Source organism: Arabidopsis lyrata (assembly GCF_000004255.2).
Source record: "Arabidopsis lyrata subsp. lyrata unplaced genomic scaffold ARALYscaffold_3, whole genome shotgun sequence".
NCBI lineage: Eukaryota > Viridiplantae > Streptophyta > Magnoliopsida > Brassicales > Brassicaceae > Arabidopsis > Arabidopsis lyrata.
Genome location: NW_003302553.1, coordinates 7,222,022 through 7,241,717, shown reverse-complemented (window position 1 = coordinate 7,241,717; position 19,696 = coordinate 7,222,022). Strand labels below are relative to the sequence as shown.

Below are 19,696 nucleotides of genomic sequence, written 5' to 3'. Positions count from 1 at the left end.
GACGTGTCACGTGAGGTGGCAGATGAACCTAGTTTAGACTACGAATGTTCATAAGATTTTTCTCTAGTTGCTTGCAATTTTATTCTACAAATATACAAGTCTAGATTACACCAAAGTCACAGAGGAGCACAATTATAGAAATAGACAAATGACTATATCTATTTGTTAATTCTGTCTCTCTTTTTTCATACAACCAGCTGCAGAAAGGTCGAGAGTACACTTTTCCATTCACATAATTTACAGATCAATTTACCATGAGTGTTCAATTTACCTCTCCGTAGCCAATTTAGTATCAAATGTCTTCAAGGCAATCGTACTCCAACTGTATCATACCATAAACAAGACTCGTTAGTTCAAGTATGGTTTATCTCTCCGGTTAGAGTATTTTTTTAATTCAAAACTGAGAGATTCGAAAATGTGAAAAACCGGAAGATGATTTTACCTGAGCTTCTTCATGAGTCAGTTTCATCCTTCTGTAATCCTCTTGAGCCTTCTTAGACCTGAACATGGCTTGGACTCGCACTACACATCTCTCGAGCCTTTCCTCTGCTTGTCTCTTGCTTGTCTTGTAGAAATCTTCCTGTGCCTCACCAGAAGAATCCTCCTCTGCTGCAACCTGGAGTCCTCTAAAACCTTTTCTCTTTTGTCTCCACCTCAAAACTGCCTTCTCCAACACTCCTACCGACCATAAAATCTTCTTGTACTGCCTCCTTGCTTGTAATCCCCTGAAAGCAGCCTGCAAAAGACGAGGAAATACACTTCTGTGTTGCAAAAAATTCACACAAACATTATTATGATAAAGGTGTGGACTTTCACTCTCTTATAGGTTGTGAAATTCAGACAAGTGATTATTATGAATAGCCAAGTTCAGAGTAAACTTATCATCTTAGCTGCTGAATCTTGTGTGATTCTCTTAGTTATTGCTCATTAGGAGTAACGGTTCACTTCATACCTGAATCCTAATTGCTTGACGCCGCATGTTCAGATACTCTCTTCGTATTTTCCAAGTTTGGAACCTGCATTGAATCCGGTAAGCGGCTTCTATCTTCCTACGCGTATCATATTTCCGGAATGCATTCTGAATCTTCATCGCCGCGATTATGCTCTTAGCCTCTTCTTCTTTGTTAGCAAACTGAATCACGCTTGACCGTGCTGCCTTCAGCGCTTTTTCCCTAAACGCACCCTGAATCCGAGCTGCTGCTTCTGCAGCTGTTCTGTATGCTGCAAGAGCGTCCTTGAGACTCTGCTCATCTTCTGGGAGAGTGCCTTGGTTCAACATCTCCGCCTTGCAAGCCTCCAGATCACCACTGATGTTTCCAGCAATTATCATGTCTCTAAACTGAGCAATCAAACATTTCTCAGCAAGATAAGCAGCTAAACCGTCATATCCGTTTTGCTGTGCCAAATCAGCCGCCATGCATCCACCAAGATTATCCTTCGTCGAGTCTGTCACTAGGTTCGGTCTCGCCCCAGCAGAGAGAAGAGCAGCCACCATTTTCTCCCTTCAAAACCCAAAGATAAAAAATGTAATCAGAAACAAGTTAACTTACAACAGAGTACATATAACTTTAAAAGAGACAAGTTACCTTCCGTAGTATGCTGCCCAATGAAGAGCAGTCCAGCCTTGTTTATCACGGAAATTCAACGATAAGCCTGACAAGGAGAACAGCTGGACCGACCAAGTGTATCCAAGAATGGCAAAGAGGTGGATCACACCGAGGCCTTTAGAATCATAATCCAATGTGTTGCGACCTTCAAGCACTTTCTCCATAAGCCATTCCTTAAGCCTGTTCTTCAGAGTAAGCTCGAAGAGGTGATCTTTCGCTTGATCAAACGACACCTTATTCCCCTGGATGGACTTGATTAGATAAGCCCAGCTGTTTAAGAGATGGTTTGTTTTGCTAGCGAGTTTTTTAGCATCTCGCAGGTTAGAAGGTGGGATTTTGCTAGAGAGAACGTTGAGTTTGTTGGAAGAAGTAAACAGAAGATGAGAAAGTCTGACTTGGAACTCAAATTCTTCCCATTTGGATTCTTGATTTTCTTCAGGGACGGTCTTATCAAGAACTGGGACTGAACGGTGTTCAAACCTGAAACATTGGCTGATTGGTTTGTGTCCATCTGCGCTAAGATAGAGGTTTACCATCCCAGGTGAGTGCGGAGGTATGATACAACGGTACACTCCCGCCTGGAGATATTCTGCAGGGACACAAAAGTCACCGCAAACGCAATAAAGGTTTGCATGATGTTGATAACTGTCATGCAAGAACCCAGTTACAAGAATCTGCAGAATCAGTATATACGAAAGTTATGCTTTCCATTTTGCAATTCAAATTAATAATTTTATTCATATGATAGTACATACCTTAGTTTTCTCTGAAGAATAGGCCCAAGAAGGTGAAACATCGGTTATGTTAAACACTTGCTCAGGTATGTTAGAGTGAGAATGAAATACAGCTTGAGGAGCTAATGGGTCCTGCTTAGGCGTAACCATGGGTTCAAAGGAAGGATCCTCCAGCGAGCCATTAGATTCGCTGATAAATGAATTCATCCACCTTCCAAAACTCTCTCGACTTTGTGGACCATTGTTAAGCAAAGCATCAAGAGATCCATCAGCCACTGTCGCATTCACATGCTCTGCAGTGCCATTTGCAGCATTTTGGAGCGAATCTGTGAAGTATGACAGATCATCTGATCACAGAAAAAACAAAACTATTTTCAACACCATCCCACTGTTCTTTAACTACACAAATTGATATGCTCACATCCTGTGTAACTTACCTACGGTTGGTGCAGATTGGTTATTAAGATCGGTTGGTACTAGCAGCTCATCCCAATCAAGCGTATTGATATCATGAAGGCTAATATCATGATTTCTAACAACGGTATCGTTGTTGCTTGCTGTGAGCCACCAAAAGAAAGTGTGATAAGTGTCCAAATGAAGAAATCAGAGAAAGCATTTAAAGTTTGCAAACAGCAAATAAAAACTGTGAAAAACCGAGATCACTTAAAGATTGCTTCTCACCTAGATAACGTGAATTCTCAATGCTAAAATCAATATCTTCAGCTGTCACGAGATTTGGGAATGCTTGATCAGAGACGGAGATTGGACTAGAGTTTGAGTCCCCCGATGTTGTACCTGCCTGAACATATCAGTGCGAAAAAAAGCCTATCAATCGGAGCCTGTTACTATTCAGTAGAGAAAGAGATCATCCAAACATGGACAGCAAAGAAATGCATCACACTGATCCATCCACAACTTTCTAACATAAGAAACACAAGTGAGAGTTGAGAACATGTAGAAAAGAAAACAAACCTCCTGTGTATCACGGTAATGTACGAGGACGATGTTCTCTCGAGCCCTGCCATAAAAAGAAGAGATGATTTACTTTCATAACCTTGAGAAGAAACATGAGAGAATAGGCCTCCAGTCAAGTGGTTTGTAAATGGACATATAGTAGACAAGTCAGTGATCTTTGGTTACTACATACTTATCTAGTAACCAATAACACCTTCGAACAAAGGTAGTGTTATCTTCACCGTGCGCATAGTATACATGAATCCTTTCCTCGTCACCAACCTGACATCATTCAGAGGACATAAATTAGCTGAGAACCTCTTAAGATAACTCTACCTTTTAACATAAATTAGCTACAAAAAAAACTCACTTTCAGGTGTTCATGAGCCTCCTTAACCGTCCTTCCATCCTTTTTCTTTTTCCAGTTATGACCATCCTTTCTGAAGTTCCTCAACATCTTACGGTCGAACAATATTATTCTGCCAGCTACAAAATAATGAAGCATAACAAGATCAGAGTAAGAAGTCATGGAAACTTAAAGAAACATCATGAAATATAGAGTGGCTATTGTTAGATGTTATTACTATTGGGTAAGTTCACCGGCTTGACATTGATGGTGAAGTATTTAGGGTTAGCGAGGATTGCATGGATCTCGTTTGGCCGTAGCCACCTGCTTTTTGCTTCTTCCAACATTGTCTGGACATCAAGATCTGCAAAAGACACAACCAGATATTATATCAAGAAACATCAGGCAAAATGAACATATACACACACACACACTCAAAGCAGAGTTTAGTACAAATTCAATATATCCATCAATCATCATATATACAAATATGTTTCTAGCTTTTGTTCTTACAAGTTACAACATCAGTAAACTTGTTCAAACATAACACATAATTTCACACTTTCCTTCCAAAAAACCTCTGAATTTACCAAATTCAAATTCGACAGATGTCAAAAGTCGTTTGTTTTCCAAAATTATTTTACACTATAATCTATGATACTCTCCTCCTAGTTGTACCAGCTACTAGTTGTAGCCGAATATTCCCTAGTTGTACCAGTTACAACCCGTATAAAAAGATTCGAACTCTGGGGGCGCGCGCGTGCGCATGGAGCTCGCAACCACTGAGCTATTGTGTTTTTCGTTGAACACTTACCGATTTAATTGTATTTAACCTTTATCACCTGAAATTAACCCTCATTAAGAGTAATTTTGTCTTTTTACCATTGAGGAGTATTTGAGACAAAATTTGGAGCTTGAGGAGTCCCTGAGAATTTGTTCCCGTCAAACAATACAAAGTGTAATAAACTCCAAACCCGAGGATAAATTAATATAACTCTCAACTACTACAGCTTCAGCAACAACAAACAAGACACTGAAAGAGACAAAAGAACCAGCGAATCAAAAACAATTAAAACAAAAAGTTAAACAAAGACAGAACTCAACTAATTTCCAGAAATCAAGAACTGGGTCTTACCTTGTAGGGTATGGAATCCATGAATCTCCGAGCCGATTAGTCTGCCTGAACCGTCGCCGTCCATCTTGATTTCACACTCGTTTTTCGAAGCTTTGACCAAAAATCTGACGAAGAACACTAAAAAACCAATAACAAAGTCAAAAGTAAAGATTTTTATCTGCTCAAATAGATTTCTTCTTGAGAGAAACAATGGAATCGAGCTTCGATGGTCTCTGAAACGATGAGAGTGATTAAAAGAAACGGAATGTTCCGTTAAAAATTTTAGGGGATTTTATTGAGTTGAATTTTGGAAAAGTTGAATTTTCAACGATATACTTTTATGAATTTGCATTTTTGCTCCCCTACCTACTTTTATTTTCCACAACTACCTTAACCTTTCTAATTTGTCAAATTGAACCTATGAAAATCTAACATGTACCATTCATGATTCTTCAAGCTGAAATTTATAAGGCTTTTTGGTTTGTGTGTTTTGATTGATTGATTAAGATTAGTGTTCTAACTAATCTTAATAATCGAACTAAGCGGTAAACATACAGACGGAGAGACCTATACCACTAATAAACCTCATTTAATATCATGAACTAACTATATCTTTGATTACGGCATGCCTAAATATAGGTATAATAACATTTGGTACAGATATAAAACTTATGAAAAAAAAATCTTTAAAAAACATAATGAAACGAATGGCAAAGTTTTGAAAAAAAAAAAAAACGAGTGGCAAAGTACAGCAACTAGAAAAGTGGTTGATAAAGGGAGAAATAAAGAGCGTCCAGACCAGAGCTTTTAAGCGATGGGATTATTACGGATTTTGCTCTTTTTTATAATGGTATTTATGGATTTTGCCATTTTTTGAATAATTTATGGATTTTGTCATTTTTTAACACTTAAAAATATACGTATTTATGATTTTTTTTGCAAAAATACGTACATTATACCAAATACTAAACTCTAAGAACAACTGGAACCGACTAAACCCAAACATAACGAATAAAACGTATGTTAAATCATATTTTTGGAACCTAAAAAAGGGCAAAATCCATAAATTATTCAAAAAATGACAAAATCCATAAATACCATTATAAAAAAAAAAGGTAAAATCCGTAATTAATTCATCATTGATTATCCGCGGCGGGTGTACGAACAGACGTGGACTGTGTGGACTGTTTACATACTACGTGGTTTCATAATGATGGTTCATCATTTATTATGGGGTCCTATGCTTTTTGGTCTCACCCGTCTATTTATTATCTTTTCTTTTTTCTTAGGGGCCAAAAAAAAAGTCTCACTACTTTATTAAAATTGACAATTACAAGATAATCTCAGGAGAAAACAAAACTAATGAAAAGACCGGTCTCCTAAATCGGTCGGACCAAATTGACAAAGCACCAACCAATCTAATTTATTTTCGATACCTCTAAAAATTCCGCCCGTCCGCCGATAGGCTATACCTCTAGCACAAAGAGTAAATAATTTTACAGATATGTAGTTTATTTCGGTTTGTTTTTAATTAGTTGTCGTTTTCAGTTTTCGATGCAAAATTTATTACTTTTTTATTTTTTATATTTATTTTTATTATGCAATTTGATTTACTATTGGTTAAATTATGTTTAGGTAGATAATTAATGATATTTTTACATTGAAAAACTAACAACATTAATAGTTTTTTAATTTGTGTGCATATAGTTAAAACGACAACTATTCGAAAACGGAGAGAGTATTATATACCTAAATCTAAATATAAAAAATTCCAACATTGAATTATGCAATAAAATATTGCATTTAACGTAAGATATTAATTGATATATTAACGTAAGATATTAATTGATTTGACGTCATTTTCTATAATAAATCGGCAAAAACCTTAATAGTTACTACAAAACTCTAAGCTTTCGAGTGAAGATTGGTTTCTAAATATTGCATTCATTCAGAAGGATAGCATGAGCAATGCATGAGACAGCTATATTTTGGCCCAAAGTTTTATTTTAGGGCAAAGAGGAAAACGAAAGGGATCGAAGACTAATCCACAAGTATAGGTGAAAATGGCTATTTCAATGATATTTCATATTATAACATTGCTCTCTCGACGGCTCGACCGTTGGAAGAATATGGAAGTTATGTGGTGGTGATATATGCTCCGTTTTTCGAATGAATGTTTTGTTTTGGGATCGAATGAGTTTTTTGGGTTGAACACCACTAGCACAAAAATTTAATTATTGGATAATTGAATTTAAAAGAATTAAAATGAATAGAAAAATAAAAGATATTAATGTATTTGACAGATTCTATCCAAATCACACCATAATAGGTAGGATTGTTTCTTCACGTTTTTGTCTTTGATTTCTTTTAAATTCTAATCAAATCACATTGCCATTAAAACAATCTTAATACTGAATAACAATAGAATTTAACAGAATTCTAAAACCAACAAATTGAATAACAGTAGAATTTAATAGAATTCTAAAACCAATCAATTGAATAACACTAGATTTAATTAGAATTCTAAATTCTTTCATATTCAATTAAAAACCTATGTTCAATAACCCCCCCCCCCCCCTAAGAGAAAGAAACAAAAGATGATGATTTTACATATAATTTTTATTTCAGTGTGTTTTTCGATATCAGTTTTGAAATCAAATAAATTTTATACCATATACCTAATCAACCTAATTGTAAGCAACCTTTTCCAACATTAAATTATAAAATAAAATCTTCCATTTTACTTAAGATATTGATTGATCATAATGATAATATAAACATCAATTGTCATTAATTTGACCATATTCACAAGTGTCAGATTTTTTTTTTGTAGATATTAATTTCTCTTTGATTTGGGACTATCCATACTAGATTAATCAAGCATTTATTTGAATGAATTCAAATGATTTTTGGCTAAAAATAAAATTTTGACTAACATAAATGGAAAATCAATCAATAATAAAAATATTTTGAAGACCAAAAGTTATATAAATAGAGCCTATCTTTAAATAAAATTTATATCATATACCTAATTATAAGTAAAATATTACAATATTAAATTATGAAATAAAATCTTACATTTGACTTAAGATATTGATTGATCATAATTGTCATTAATTTGACCATATTCACAAGTGTCAGACTTTTTAAAAAACAATAAGTTTTCTTTGATTTGAGACTATCCATACTAGATGAATCAAGCAGTTATTCGAATAAATGTAAATGATTTTTTGCTAAAAATAAAAAATTTGACTTACATAAATGGAAAATCAATTAATAATAAAAAAATATTGAAGACCAAAAATTATATAAATAGAGCCTATCTTTAAGATCTGACAAATTGAAAACATTTAACCTCCTCAATAGAATTCATACAAAAAATTACTATGGGTAGTACAAAAGCTTTGGTGACTTGTTTACTTGTAATAATATTTGCAGTTATGTTGTCTAACCACAACGTTTTGGCTTCAGGTACATTTAAATTTTGATCTAATTATCTTAAATAATTAGTGATTATTTCAATAGCGATATTCGAATACGTATAATTTGTAGTGACCATGATTTGTATATTCAGTAGCTACATTCGAACTTACATTCAAAATTTTGCTAAAAATTATTCAAGACATGTTACAGAATTGTACTTTTATTGATGTTACATACTCATGTTTATATCGACTATGTTTAATATTAATGTGGGCTTGTGTATATGCAGAGATTGAAAACGTCTCATATGACAACTGTAGGCATTTGTGTTCGGATACATACGGATGGTTTGAATGTATGAATGACTGTGAGGCAGCTGGATTTATTAATGGCGGAAAGTGTGCTTCTCCTTCTCCTAAAGCCCCTCTCAAATGTTGTTGCCAAAAGTAATATAGATTCATCCTCTCCCTAAAAATTGGCGATTCTAGCGTTGCATTTATTTTTGGGTGAATTAAATATTTATAAATGGATGACCAAAAAATTAGATTTCAGAACATGATAATTTCAAAATTAAGTAATTATGAAAGATAAAGAAACTACAAACCAAAAATATCCTTCTTCTGTTGATTTATTACAAAAGTGCCATTGAATTAAAAATTGTTTTATTATTTCAGTTTCTCATCGATACTGTTCACTTAGACGTCGATGACACTGTTCATTTCGAAGTTGATGATACTGTTCATAGTAGGATATTGTAAAACATTTGTGATTTGTGTAGATAACTATTTTATTACCTGATAAATAATATAGTATCGTGATAAGTTAAATGATTATCTATTGGTTTAACACGATAACAAAATATATATCAATAAGTTTATAAATATATCGTGTTAAAACATATTGTATCTCGATAAGTTTATAATTGATATGATAAAGTTTATATTATCATAGAAAATATTTATGGTAAGATAGTAGATATATAGATAATATTTATATTAACGTGTATAACGATGTTAACATGATAATAATAAAAGTAACAAGTGGTACTCTAGTTCTGGTCACCGACGAAGCAAACCCAGAAAACAACATAATTAAGTTTTTTGGCCGCCACTGTCAAATCTTCAATCATCACAGCTCCTCCGTTCCTATCTTCGTCTCAACTCACCACTCCATTTGATCCAACAATAATTGATAACGAGGTTAACGTAATAACGATGAAAATAACAAGTTTTGTTATAGATCTGCTCACCGATAAGATAGACGGAAAAGACGGCGATGATTATAAAACTCTTAAGCCATCTCACCTTCACCGACGCCATCACCATAAAATCCCTTTAGCTTCTTGCACCTCTCCGACGTTATCTCAATCCACGATTTTATTCACAGCACCTTCTTTTTTCCCAAACTCACCACCACCGATAATATAATCATCATCACTATCGTCGTAAATACCATCTCCACCATCGTTAAGAACCCAATAGTTTAAATAGGAATAAGCACCACTTACAATCACCACCGCAGCGGCCGTCACTGAATCGGAATAGAAACCACCACAAAATCAAATCGACTATGCATCTTTTAAACACACAAGTTTGTCTCCTCTCTTCCTCCTACATCATCACCACCGTCTTCTACTCTTTTGTTGTCATCACCATCAAGTTCTACAATTTTATTTTAGAACGATTTATTGAAAATTGTTTGTATTTGGCTATTAGAATTTTTGTTCATGTCAATTTTGATGAACACTTCGACAGAGAATGGGAAAGGAGAGAGAAAAGCTGAAAAATTAAATAATTTTTTTTTAAAAAAATGAGGACAACAACGTAAAATCCTTTACACAACATCTGACAAAACAGTGTTCATTTGTGTCAGTTAATTTTTGAGTCTTCCATGGGTACAGATTGATAATACCCTTTATTTTTCCTAAGCCATTGGACTTGATTTGTCTCTTGTGTTTACAAATAAATGTGATGATATAAAAAATATATTTATTATAATAAGTGGTATTATTTTATTTTTGAAATCTAGTATATTATAAACGTATTCTTGAATTATATATCAAACATAAATTGCATAAGAAATTAATAATGATGGACTTCCTCTTTGTTTATAACCTTACTATACTAGCCAATAAATCAATATTATTATTATGAGATATTTTGAATATGAAGATGAAGATGGAGAGATTGAATTACTAAAATATTATGATTTCAACATTAATTAATTTGTAGAGGTTTTACTGCAGTTGATTTATATATTTACAACTAATAAATGAACATATGTTAATATTTTCATATAAACAATCGAGAGCTAATGCATCGTTTCAATTGGCCACCTTATTTATATTGTGTTGTTTAACTGGTTGATTGGAACAAAAGTCATGTCTTTTATCTAAGTGTTAATTGAATACTATGTTAATCTTTTGTGCAACCTTACTACTCATGTTACCAATAGTGTCTGAACCCTAAAATTCCTTCTGTCTCCTCTGTAAATTACGTTTTTGTCCCTCCGAGCTTAATGAGCCTTTTTAGTAATCAAGGCTTCCTTTAAGCTTGTGGATATCTGTTTTGGGTCTCCTAACATATAAGAGGCAAGGCACATGTCCAACAATAAGCCCCCCCCCTTAGTCCGTCGTGCGAGAGTTTCCTTGAGTTTGGCGGACGTGTCTTTGAGGTAGGGATATGTTAGCCGGGCGCAAAACAGAGTATGCCTTGGGCGAATCAATTTGTGGTTTTTGCCCGTTTTTCAAGGTGAACCGGAACTTTCTCTGATGAATGGTGCTGTGGGCACGCTTCTCAAGGCGAACAGGACATTCACGGGAGATTTGTGAATTTGGCACGTTTTCGAGGCAAACCGAAACTTTTTCGGGTGAGTAGTAACTTTGGCACGTTTTTCGAAGTAAACAAAATCTTTCCCATGTGAATAGTAACTTCGGCAATTTTTCGAGGTGAACCGAATCTTTCCCAGGTGAATAGTAACTTCAGCACTTTTTTCGAGGCGAACCGAATTTTTTCCAGTTGAATAGTAATTTCAGCACATATTTCGAGGCGAACCCCTGGGTAAAAAGTAACTTTGGCACGTTTTTTGAGGCGAAACGAAACTTTCTCGAAGACATGCGGTTTTGGCACGTTTCTCGAGGCGAACCAGGTTGTGCATCCAAGGAATTAGGTCAACAGTTTTACCTCGGTAAATGTGCATGTCTCCTCCCTATAAATATGTCCCCCTCTCTTTGCTTTAACCTTTCTTCACTTCTTCTCCACAATAAGGTAAAAATCGTCTCTCTTATTTTTGTTGTTCTCTTTTTTTATTAAGACGTATAATTGTGACGAGAGGCCGGAGAAAGGATCTCTCGCGACACCGTGAGCCGCGCTGCACCTTGCCGAGCTGTGAGCCGGATTCGTGCCGTCCGCCACACCGTGAGCTGTGCTTCGAATGTGTCGTGAGCCGCACCGCGAGTTATCGTGCCGTGGGGGCGTTGAGACGGCGTTACTCCGTGACAAAATGGAGTCGCCGTGCCGGAGGAAGGATCTCTCGTTGTGCCAAACCTGTCCGGTCGCCGAAAGCCTTGCCGTGCTGCACCGCGCCGTTAGACAAATAACTCGCTATAAATAGCCAGAGACACTATTGGGAACAAGATCCAAATTTTGGTTTTGTTGGAGAGAGCGGAACAAACGAAGACACAGGGACACTCCAACTTCAACTCAACATCTAACTGCAATCATTGACAAGATGATTTGAAATAGGATTCCATCCATAAGAGAGTTGGGTGATCGACGCTACAATGATGGTTTATTAGTGTGGTTTGCATCTCGGAGATTCTAAGGTCCTAAATCATGTTCTTAATTAATCTTTCATCGATTTAAAGTCCTAAGTTTCTTTTCTTTTTCTACGTACAAATACCATTTTATATGTAAGGGAAAGCTTTAAAGTTTAAAGTTCTTGTAAAAACGTTTTAAGGTTTTTTTTATGTATTTTAACATTAATTCAAAAAAAAAAAGGCAGCAACGTATGTGTGTAAACTATGACTTTCATATCCGTTACAAGTATGTAACTAATTTGCAACAATTATTGTCGCATGTTCGTCACTAAATGTGACAAATTTTGGTCATAATTTTTTTCATCACGATATAGTATCTAAATATGAATTTGTGATAAATAAAATTGGTTATAATAGCGTATCTAAAAATGTCACAGATTTATGACGAAATTTTATGTCTCAATTTTTTTTAGTCTAGATTTCGACATAGACTAAAATTTATAGATGTTCGTGTGTCCATTGCATTTGATGGAGAAGCTTCCACGACTTGTATAATCTGTCTTGCCGTCTTAGGAAGAGTGAACTAGAGAAGAATAAATGCATTTAGAAGATAAATGATGGAGTAACTTCACATTGTTGGAAACACCAATCAAATTTAAGCTTTAGCAAGTACAAAATCCAAACACTGCCGAGTTTTTTCAAAATACCATTTTAAGTCACAAGATAAAAGACTAAACAAGCAATAACAAGCAGAAACATAGGTATAGAAGACTCGAGTCCCAAGTAAGATGAATTGCAGTCGCATGTCCCGGGTAAAGCTGCTCCGGTCCCCCATAGTAAAAATGCGTCCCAAGTTCAGGGTTGTTGGACTTCTTGGCGCCGTAGTAATCGGGGTGACTTCCTCCTACTGTGAGATTTTGAAGTGGCTGGAAATCATTTTCGGATAGTGCAACTTCTATGTTGCAGATATAAGCGGCTTTTCCAAAACCGCTGTCCGGAAGATAGCCGGATCCCATTTGGGTTGTCGTGTGGCGGCCGTAAGTGTGTTTGTTCGTTATCTCGCCACCCCACTCCACTCTAGCTGCGTAATCAGTTTGAAGGTTGAAAAGAAAGGCCGGCCAATATCCGACCGGCTCGAGGACGCCGACATGTCCAAGCCCGACACCCATCCACCAACTCCCGAGCCTTTGATCCTACAATCGTGTTTACGTAATTTTGATTAATTTACAATTATGTAATAATTAAAACAAAAATAAAGTAAATTCGAACCTTCCATATCTTAACAGTCAGCTCAACTTGAGTGCCTCCGACAACAGACGTAGGAGAGATTGCGCCTTCAACCACAATTGCGCGACTGGTTTGTACAAAGCCACCGCATCGCAGGTTGTAACATCCCGTCAGGTTGTATGCATCCGACTATATCACATTATCAAATATAATTGAATTTCTTTTTAAGAAAATTATTACCTCAATAATATTTTCAAACTTTTTTTTGTCATCTGATTTAATTTATATTAGAAACCAAAAGGGAATTACACAAGTAAAATACAGTTTAATTCGCCTTATTCTATCAAATCATATTTTCAATTTAGTTCATAATCCTCTAACTGGATCTAGCTTATAAAATATCCGTACATATAATATTACTCTTTTTTAAATGATACTCTTTTCTACTTCGAGAGGCACAGAAACTTCTTAACTATTAATTTCGTCAGTAATACTTGGGATTAAAACTATCATATTGAAAGTGAAATAAAACAAAATAACACATACCGTCCAATAGATAAAAAATCTCGGCTGGTAGTCATAATATATCTTCGGATAAACCTAAATGATAATCAAAATTTATTAGTTATTAATCATTTTGCATATATACATAAGAAATTTAAGACAATACAAGAAATATTTGTAGTTACTACTAGTGGACAAATGTTTATGATTAGAAACCGACCTGCCAGCCCGCCTCAATGCTGTTGATATTACTATCTTCATATGTACCTGAGACCAGCCAGAGTTGACCCAAGCTGAACTCGTCATATGTTTCTACTTTTGGCTGCCACACATTCATTGTCGCCTGAGTTCCATAGATCTTTTGTTCCCTATTATACATACGGCCGATTGCATACTGATAAATTGATGAGAGTAAGAAAAATTATAATAGACTCTCATAAGAATAAAGTTATAAATTACATTCTCTTATATAGAGATGAGATTTCCTAATTTAAGATAAATATAAATGTAAATAATATATTTAGAGATAATGGTAAATATCCTAAACTAAGATATGATAATCTTCTAGATCTTTCTTGATTTTCATGATTTCCATATTCTTGTGCAATCATCTCGACCGTCGATCTTGGTCGATCTCCGGTTCTCCCAATACATATTGTATATCCAAAAACAATCGAACAAAGTTATTTATAACATATGCCACATATGTAAATTGTTTATGATTTATGTAAATAAATGCATTTTTTTATCTTCTGAAAAGAAAATTCATATGGTTAACTATGATGAATGTGGTGATATGTGTTAATCCAATCTGGTTTAGTATTAGATTGTAAAGATGACAAAAACAAAATATGACACAAGTGGCCAGACCCAGCCCACTAGTAGAGTTTGTAATTTAAGCCCAGTAAATCAGAACCCATTAAATAGAGCTTGTTAATTAAACCCACCAAAATGAGAACCCACTTCTAGAATTTGTAATTTAAACCGAAGAAAAGCGAAGCCACTAATAGAATTTGTTGCATAAAGCCCACCAAAATGAGAAGTCCAACCAAAGATAAAACGAATAGTCATATGGAAAACATTTAGCGTGTTAAAAAATTCATTCTTAATATATTTCCATATGCATCGACATTCATGGTCAGATTTATGTTTGGTTCACATTAGATGAATTCATGAATACATTCATTGTTAAACTGCCTTAATGGAAAATATTTAGTTAAATAAAACACAAACAAATACGTACCTCATGTCCACCGGTAACTCTATCCCCGGCGTTAGAACTGATGACAGTCTCGTTCTCATGAGAAATTAGCCTTCGAACTGGAATTGATCCCTCCGGACATTTTGTGCCGTTCTGGTGCCAGACTTGCCATCCATATAATGCATCTTCTTCTTTTTTTCCCGCAGATGGTATAACCGTTGGTCTTTCCTGTATCATTTATTTACAAAAGAAAAATAAAAAACATTACTAATTTTTCCCCCGTAAAATATATATATATAACACATGCATAAGTAGTATGTCCGTTGGTCTTTCCTCTATCATAATTGAACCAGTGGTAACTATCGGTTCAGTTAAAGGCTTAAAGCATAAGACTTGGAAAGGCTCGTTGCTGGTTTTTCTGTTATCTTGCTTGATTTCTTCAGATTTTTTTTTTACTATTATTATGTTTATTTGTGATTTTTGGCGTGTAGTTTAAAAAATAAAAAATAAACAAACGAGAAAAATCATTTTTTTTTTTGTGAATACCGGAAAATCATATAATAACCTGAATTATATGGTCTTTGAGCAAGGGATGAGTAAAAGCAACTTGTTCTTCTCGCTTGATGCAATCAATCATATCCCCGTCCGGGCTCTAATAAATTTCAGAGAAAACAATAGGTCAACATAATTAAACTATATATGTATACATTTGTAAATACAAACAGAAATATATGAGAGTCGTCGGTTACGTACCTGAATGGACAAGACTGGAACTGGGACTCCTCCTAGTGGAGTGAGGAGTCGACCGAGAGTCAGAAGCAGAAGCAAAAACTGGACTGTGCTCCCCATTTCTTACAGCTACCTAGCTAGTATCTTTTTTTGGTACACCCATGGTCGAAGTTTAGTTCGCAGGTTTCCAATATTGGACGTCCAAAAGACCTAGACGAAACTCAAGACTCAACTCCTCATCAAGAAGATCAGAAACTCAAGTTAAAAGGGAAATACATCTTCTTCTTCGCCGTAGGCTTGCTAGTTTGGATCGTGCATCAACAGTCCCAAGTAGAGCAGCCACTACGCATGAGACGTATCTATCGCTGTGGTTCGGCAATTTCCAGCAAAATTAGCAATTTCACCTATCCCATCATTTGTGTGTTGTCTCCTCTTGTTAACAGCTTTGGCTATGTGTGCAAAAGCCACTCTGTAACTCTTCTGTTTCTTTATAAATAAGACGGTATCGTTATTAAAAAAAGAATAGAAAAGAGAAAATTAGAGGATCGGATTATCGGAAGCCGGAGGAATTATGTTCTAAATATTAGGCAGAGGAAAGTTAAGTTTTCTTCTGAAAAAAAATAATTCTTTGAAAACAAAAAAAATAAAAGTGGTGGGTCCAAAGATTAAGACAGTATTTTTTCTAGATTCGTTTGGACATCCAAAATTGGAAACCTGCGAGCTAAACTTCAACCATTTGGGATCTGTTAAAGTCTGTATTCATGCTTTTCTCTCTCTCTCTCGACAAATAAATCCATGTAATGTTTTTTTTTTTTTTTTGGTAAAGTCCATGTAATGTTTATTGTTTAGTTTTATTTGATTTTATTTTGATAAGTGTTATAGTAATGTTTATTAGAACACTTTTACAAAGTAAACAAAAGTCTACTAACGCATCAATAATTGGTCACTAACTTTCTTTACGTTGGACATGGGAACTTTGTTTGATCCAATGATCTTCAGAAAATCAATTAGTGTTTAATTTGTTAAGAAAATAAATTAGAATATAGGGTAGTAATTTATTGATCCGTGTTTAAGGTTGATGTTGTTTTGGTAATAAGATAAAATTATATACCATGTGATAGTTTGGTCGCCATCCCTAATTGATATATCTTCTTCTTTGTAAAATATAATTGACATATATATTTGTATCAATTGTACATGTTATATCTTAAATGTGTTCAGCTTATTTTACGTGTTCATAAGAAAAATAACTATAATTAAATTTTAAATTAGTTATTGTACAATTACGAGCAACTAAAAAAAATACAGTACTTAGCTTAGAATGTGGCAAGCAGCCGTCAAAAATATACAGGCGACAATACTTTTTAAAAATTACCTCCTTTTCACCACAATATTTTATTATAATGTTTTCTCGTCATTTGAAAAGTTTGCTGATTGGTATAATAATTCATTAGCCTCAAAACAGCAAAAGTAAGGAAACAATGATATTTTTTATATGGATACATATTCTATAGTAATTTATTTTTATTCTTTTGTCAGAATATATTCTAAAATTTATTTTCTTACAAACCATTTTCATCCATTCGAGGATAATGCTCAGACATTTATTTTTGTAATCAGAAAATTCCACGACCAAAACAGAAATTAGTTAAACTTATAAGTCCTAATTTTTTTAGAAATTTAAAGTCTTTTGCTAATTAAAGCGGTTATGGACCATGGGTTGACAACGAACAGTCAATAATTATGATAGTATTTAATTAGATGACTAGCTAGATGTAATGACGAGCTAGCTACTATATCATCTCTATATATATAATATATTTAACTATGCACCAATCGTAATTTTCTCACTGTACCACCACTCGTTTGTTATAGAGATGTGTGATTTATATTACTAAGCTAGCTTTTTACTTTACGAACCTTAATACATATACATAACTTCCACCGTCCCACGTAAATGTAATGTACATATATACGTATCATTCTTTCAAAAAATGAGAACATACTCACCAAAAAAAGAAATTAAAAAGTTGACATATATATTGAGATTATCATATATATACTCCTTCTGTTTCTAATTAATCCCAAAACAAAAATTTAAAATTGTTTGAAAACAAAGTTTTTTTATATATTCTTATTAGTTAATGATAATAGATTGTAAATTTCAAAATTTTTTTGAATATTACTGGTTTAGAATGATAGAAAATTGTTAACTAATCATAAAAGGTGTATTTATAATCAATTTTTTTATTTTCTATTTTGTGTAAAAAGTTTAAAACTTGGATTAATTAGCAACAAAGGAATTATAATCTATTTTGTTGCGCAAATATACTATTGAAGAATTATCATATACCAGTAAAGAATTATGTTAGATAGTACATCTTTTTTTATAATCGAGCCTTCAAGTAATAGTGCGTTTCTTGTAATAGCCCATTATTGGTCGTACGACTCATACCAATTGGTTGTAATACTTACTAATAATCAAGAGTTTAAAAGATGTAAGAAGCTTTGCTCGCACGAACCTATTATGGAAACACGTTTACATGAAGTATACACCACCGGTTGGGCCTAAACATAGCAACCTAACTTTTCCAATAAAACTAAGATAAAAATATTCCTTCTCCTATACTTTTGTGTAACAGGTTCAGAAAGTTAAAGCTCTTAGCACGAAAAACAAAAGAGCATCTAATTGAGCTTATGTATGTAAATTAAACAACGTAGACGTAAAGTACTAAATTCTTATTAGAGATAATTAAAGAATGAAATCAAATGGAGAAAAAGAAGATGCAAAAGCTACTAATTAAAAAAAAAAACAAATTACCAAGTTTTGTTGCTGCAACCTCCATGAGGATCTAGTTGTTTGTTGTGGAACCAACATATCAACTTAATTGGAGTATTACTTATATTAAAAAAAAAGAACTTAATTGGAGTATTATTTTTCTAAATAACGTGCTATCTAGTAAATTAAGACGTTATTTAGAATAAAACAAAATGTTGTATATATAAGATACAACATATTCTTTTACAAATACTGTAAAACAATTCAATAATCACTTACTTAATCAAAAAGATGTTTATGGCAAATTGGCAATTTAGCTAGATTTTTATTTTCAAGTTCTAATCTAGCTGTCATCGTGAAACAAACAAAAAAGTAAAATAATAGTAGTTACCATTTTTTTTAAGTAGTTACAAAAATAAGTACAAATTTTGAGTAATTAAAGAAATAGATACATATGGCTTTAAGCCTTTTACGGATGGCTGATAGAAACTGATGCATGAACTCAAAGACAAATACGAACAAAATGGATCAATCTGACTGTGTACAACCTTTACATATTAGGTGGCCAATTTATTTATTTTTTTGTTGGTGGCCAAAATTTATTTTGCACTTTTTTTGCGGTGCGTCTGGTCTCTTCTAGTGGGTCGGGGAATCAAGAACACCTTGGTTTTAGCTTCCCGTTTCGAATCAGCTTGGTCACGAATACTATAGAACCTCTCCTTTTCTTTTTGCTACTTTTGTTTCTGATCCGTCCACGTTCCCTTTTTTCACTCTTTTGAACTCGACTCGCTAGCACGTTTCTAAAGATTTTGGTTAGCAAGTTAACCCCATCTATTTTACTATGAGAGTCTAACAAACTGGTCTATGCATGAGTCATTACTTACCACTTGGTTCCAATAGCAAAAAAAAAGGTATATATTTTGTCATTTTGTGGTTAATTAATGGTTAAATTATTGGTTGACAAAAGATAATGGTAAAAATAATGGTTAAATTATTGAAATGACTTAAGCAATCTGATGCAACTTTAGATAACCTGAGTTCATTCGAAGTGACTTCCCAAATATTGATTCTTTGTTTTTATTCCTTTTTTTCAAGGTCTCAAAGATAGGCTTTTACATTGTAAAGCCAACAATTTCAATATCTAATGATTTTACCATTCATAGCAAACAAAAAAAAAAAAGGTTAAATTAGTTCCAAAGTATTCTAACAGCAACAAAACCCCTCAAAGAAACGATTTCGAATTTCTATCTTAAACTTGTTTCCCAATCATTTGTTATAATTAATCAGTCCCCTAATAAACAAAACAATTTTTTTTTTTTTT

General features: G+C 33.9%; 3 protein-coding genes across 4 annotated transcripts; all 3 read right to left on the bottom strand.

The window, feature by feature from the left end:
- Positions 1-45: 45 nt before the first annotated feature.
- LOC9321245 (calmodulin-binding transcription activator 6) lies at positions 46-5,478 on the bottom strand. Of its 2 annotated transcripts, XM_021033440.1 has the most exons (13): positions 4,777-4,863; positions 4,524-4,674; positions 3,880-4,005; positions 3,666-3,781; positions 3,489-3,577; positions 3,314-3,359; positions 3,023-3,140; positions 2,779-2,898; positions 2,363-2,688; positions 1,587-2,281; positions 953-1,502; positions 443-736; positions 46-322 (listed from the first exon to the last, which is right to left on the bottom strand). In XM_021033440.1, exons 3-13 carry the CDS (start codon positions 3,986-3,988, stop codon positions 293-295), a joined length of 2,493 nt encoding a protein of 830 aa, XP_020889099.1. In that variant the 5' UTR covers positions 3,989-4,005; positions 4,524-4,674; positions 4,777-4,863; the 3' UTR covers positions 46-292. The 2 variants fall into 2 exon arrangements, with proteins under 2 accessions (XP_020889099.1, XP_002883035.1); XM_002882989.2 differs by lacking the exon at positions 4,524-4,674 and having other exon boundaries at positions 4,777-5,478.
- A 6,909-nt stretch (positions 5,479-12,387) lies between these two features.
- LOC9321244 lies at positions 12,388-13,344 on the bottom strand. Its single transcript, XM_021033579.1, has one exon. It carries the CDS (start codon positions 13,102-13,104, stop codon positions 12,667-12,669), a length of 438 nt encoding a protein of 145 aa, XP_020889238.1. The 5' UTR covers positions 13,105-13,344; the 3' UTR covers positions 12,388-12,666.
- A 1,044-nt stretch (positions 13,345-14,388) lies between these two features.
- LOC110230467 lies at positions 14,389-15,138 on the bottom strand. Its single transcript, XM_021033585.1, has one exon. It carries the CDS (start codon positions 15,102-15,104, stop codon positions 14,883-14,885), a length of 222 nt encoding a protein of 73 aa, XP_020889244.1. The 5' UTR covers positions 15,105-15,138; the 3' UTR covers positions 14,389-14,882.
- Between the last annotated feature and the right edge of the window lie 4,558 nt (positions 15,139-19,696).

What these genes read in the sequence shown, in the direction of transcription:
- LOC9321245 (XM_002882989.2), bottom strand. Translation starts at nt 4,840, where the DNA reads ATGGACGGCGACGGTTCAGGCAGACTAATCGGCTCGGAGATTCATGGA. An exon ending in ATTACCGTGATACACAGGAG is followed by an intron (nt 3,141 to 3,313) that starts GTTTGTTTTCTT and finishes TGATATGTTCAG; the next exon opens with GCAGGTACAACATCGGGGGA. An exon ending in CCAATCTGCACCAACCGTAG is followed by an intron (nt 2,689 to 2,778) that starts GTAAGTTACACA and finishes TTCTGTGATCAG; the next exon opens with ATGATCTGTCATACTTCACA.
- LOC9321244 (XM_021033579.1), bottom strand. Translation starts at nt 13,104, where the DNA reads ATGGGTGTCGGGCTTGGACATGTCGGCGTCCTCGAGCCGGTCGGATAT.
- LOC110230467 (XM_021033585.1), bottom strand. Translation starts at nt 15,104, where the DNA reads ATGATACAGGAAAGACCAACGGTTATACCATCTGCGGGAAAAAAAGAA.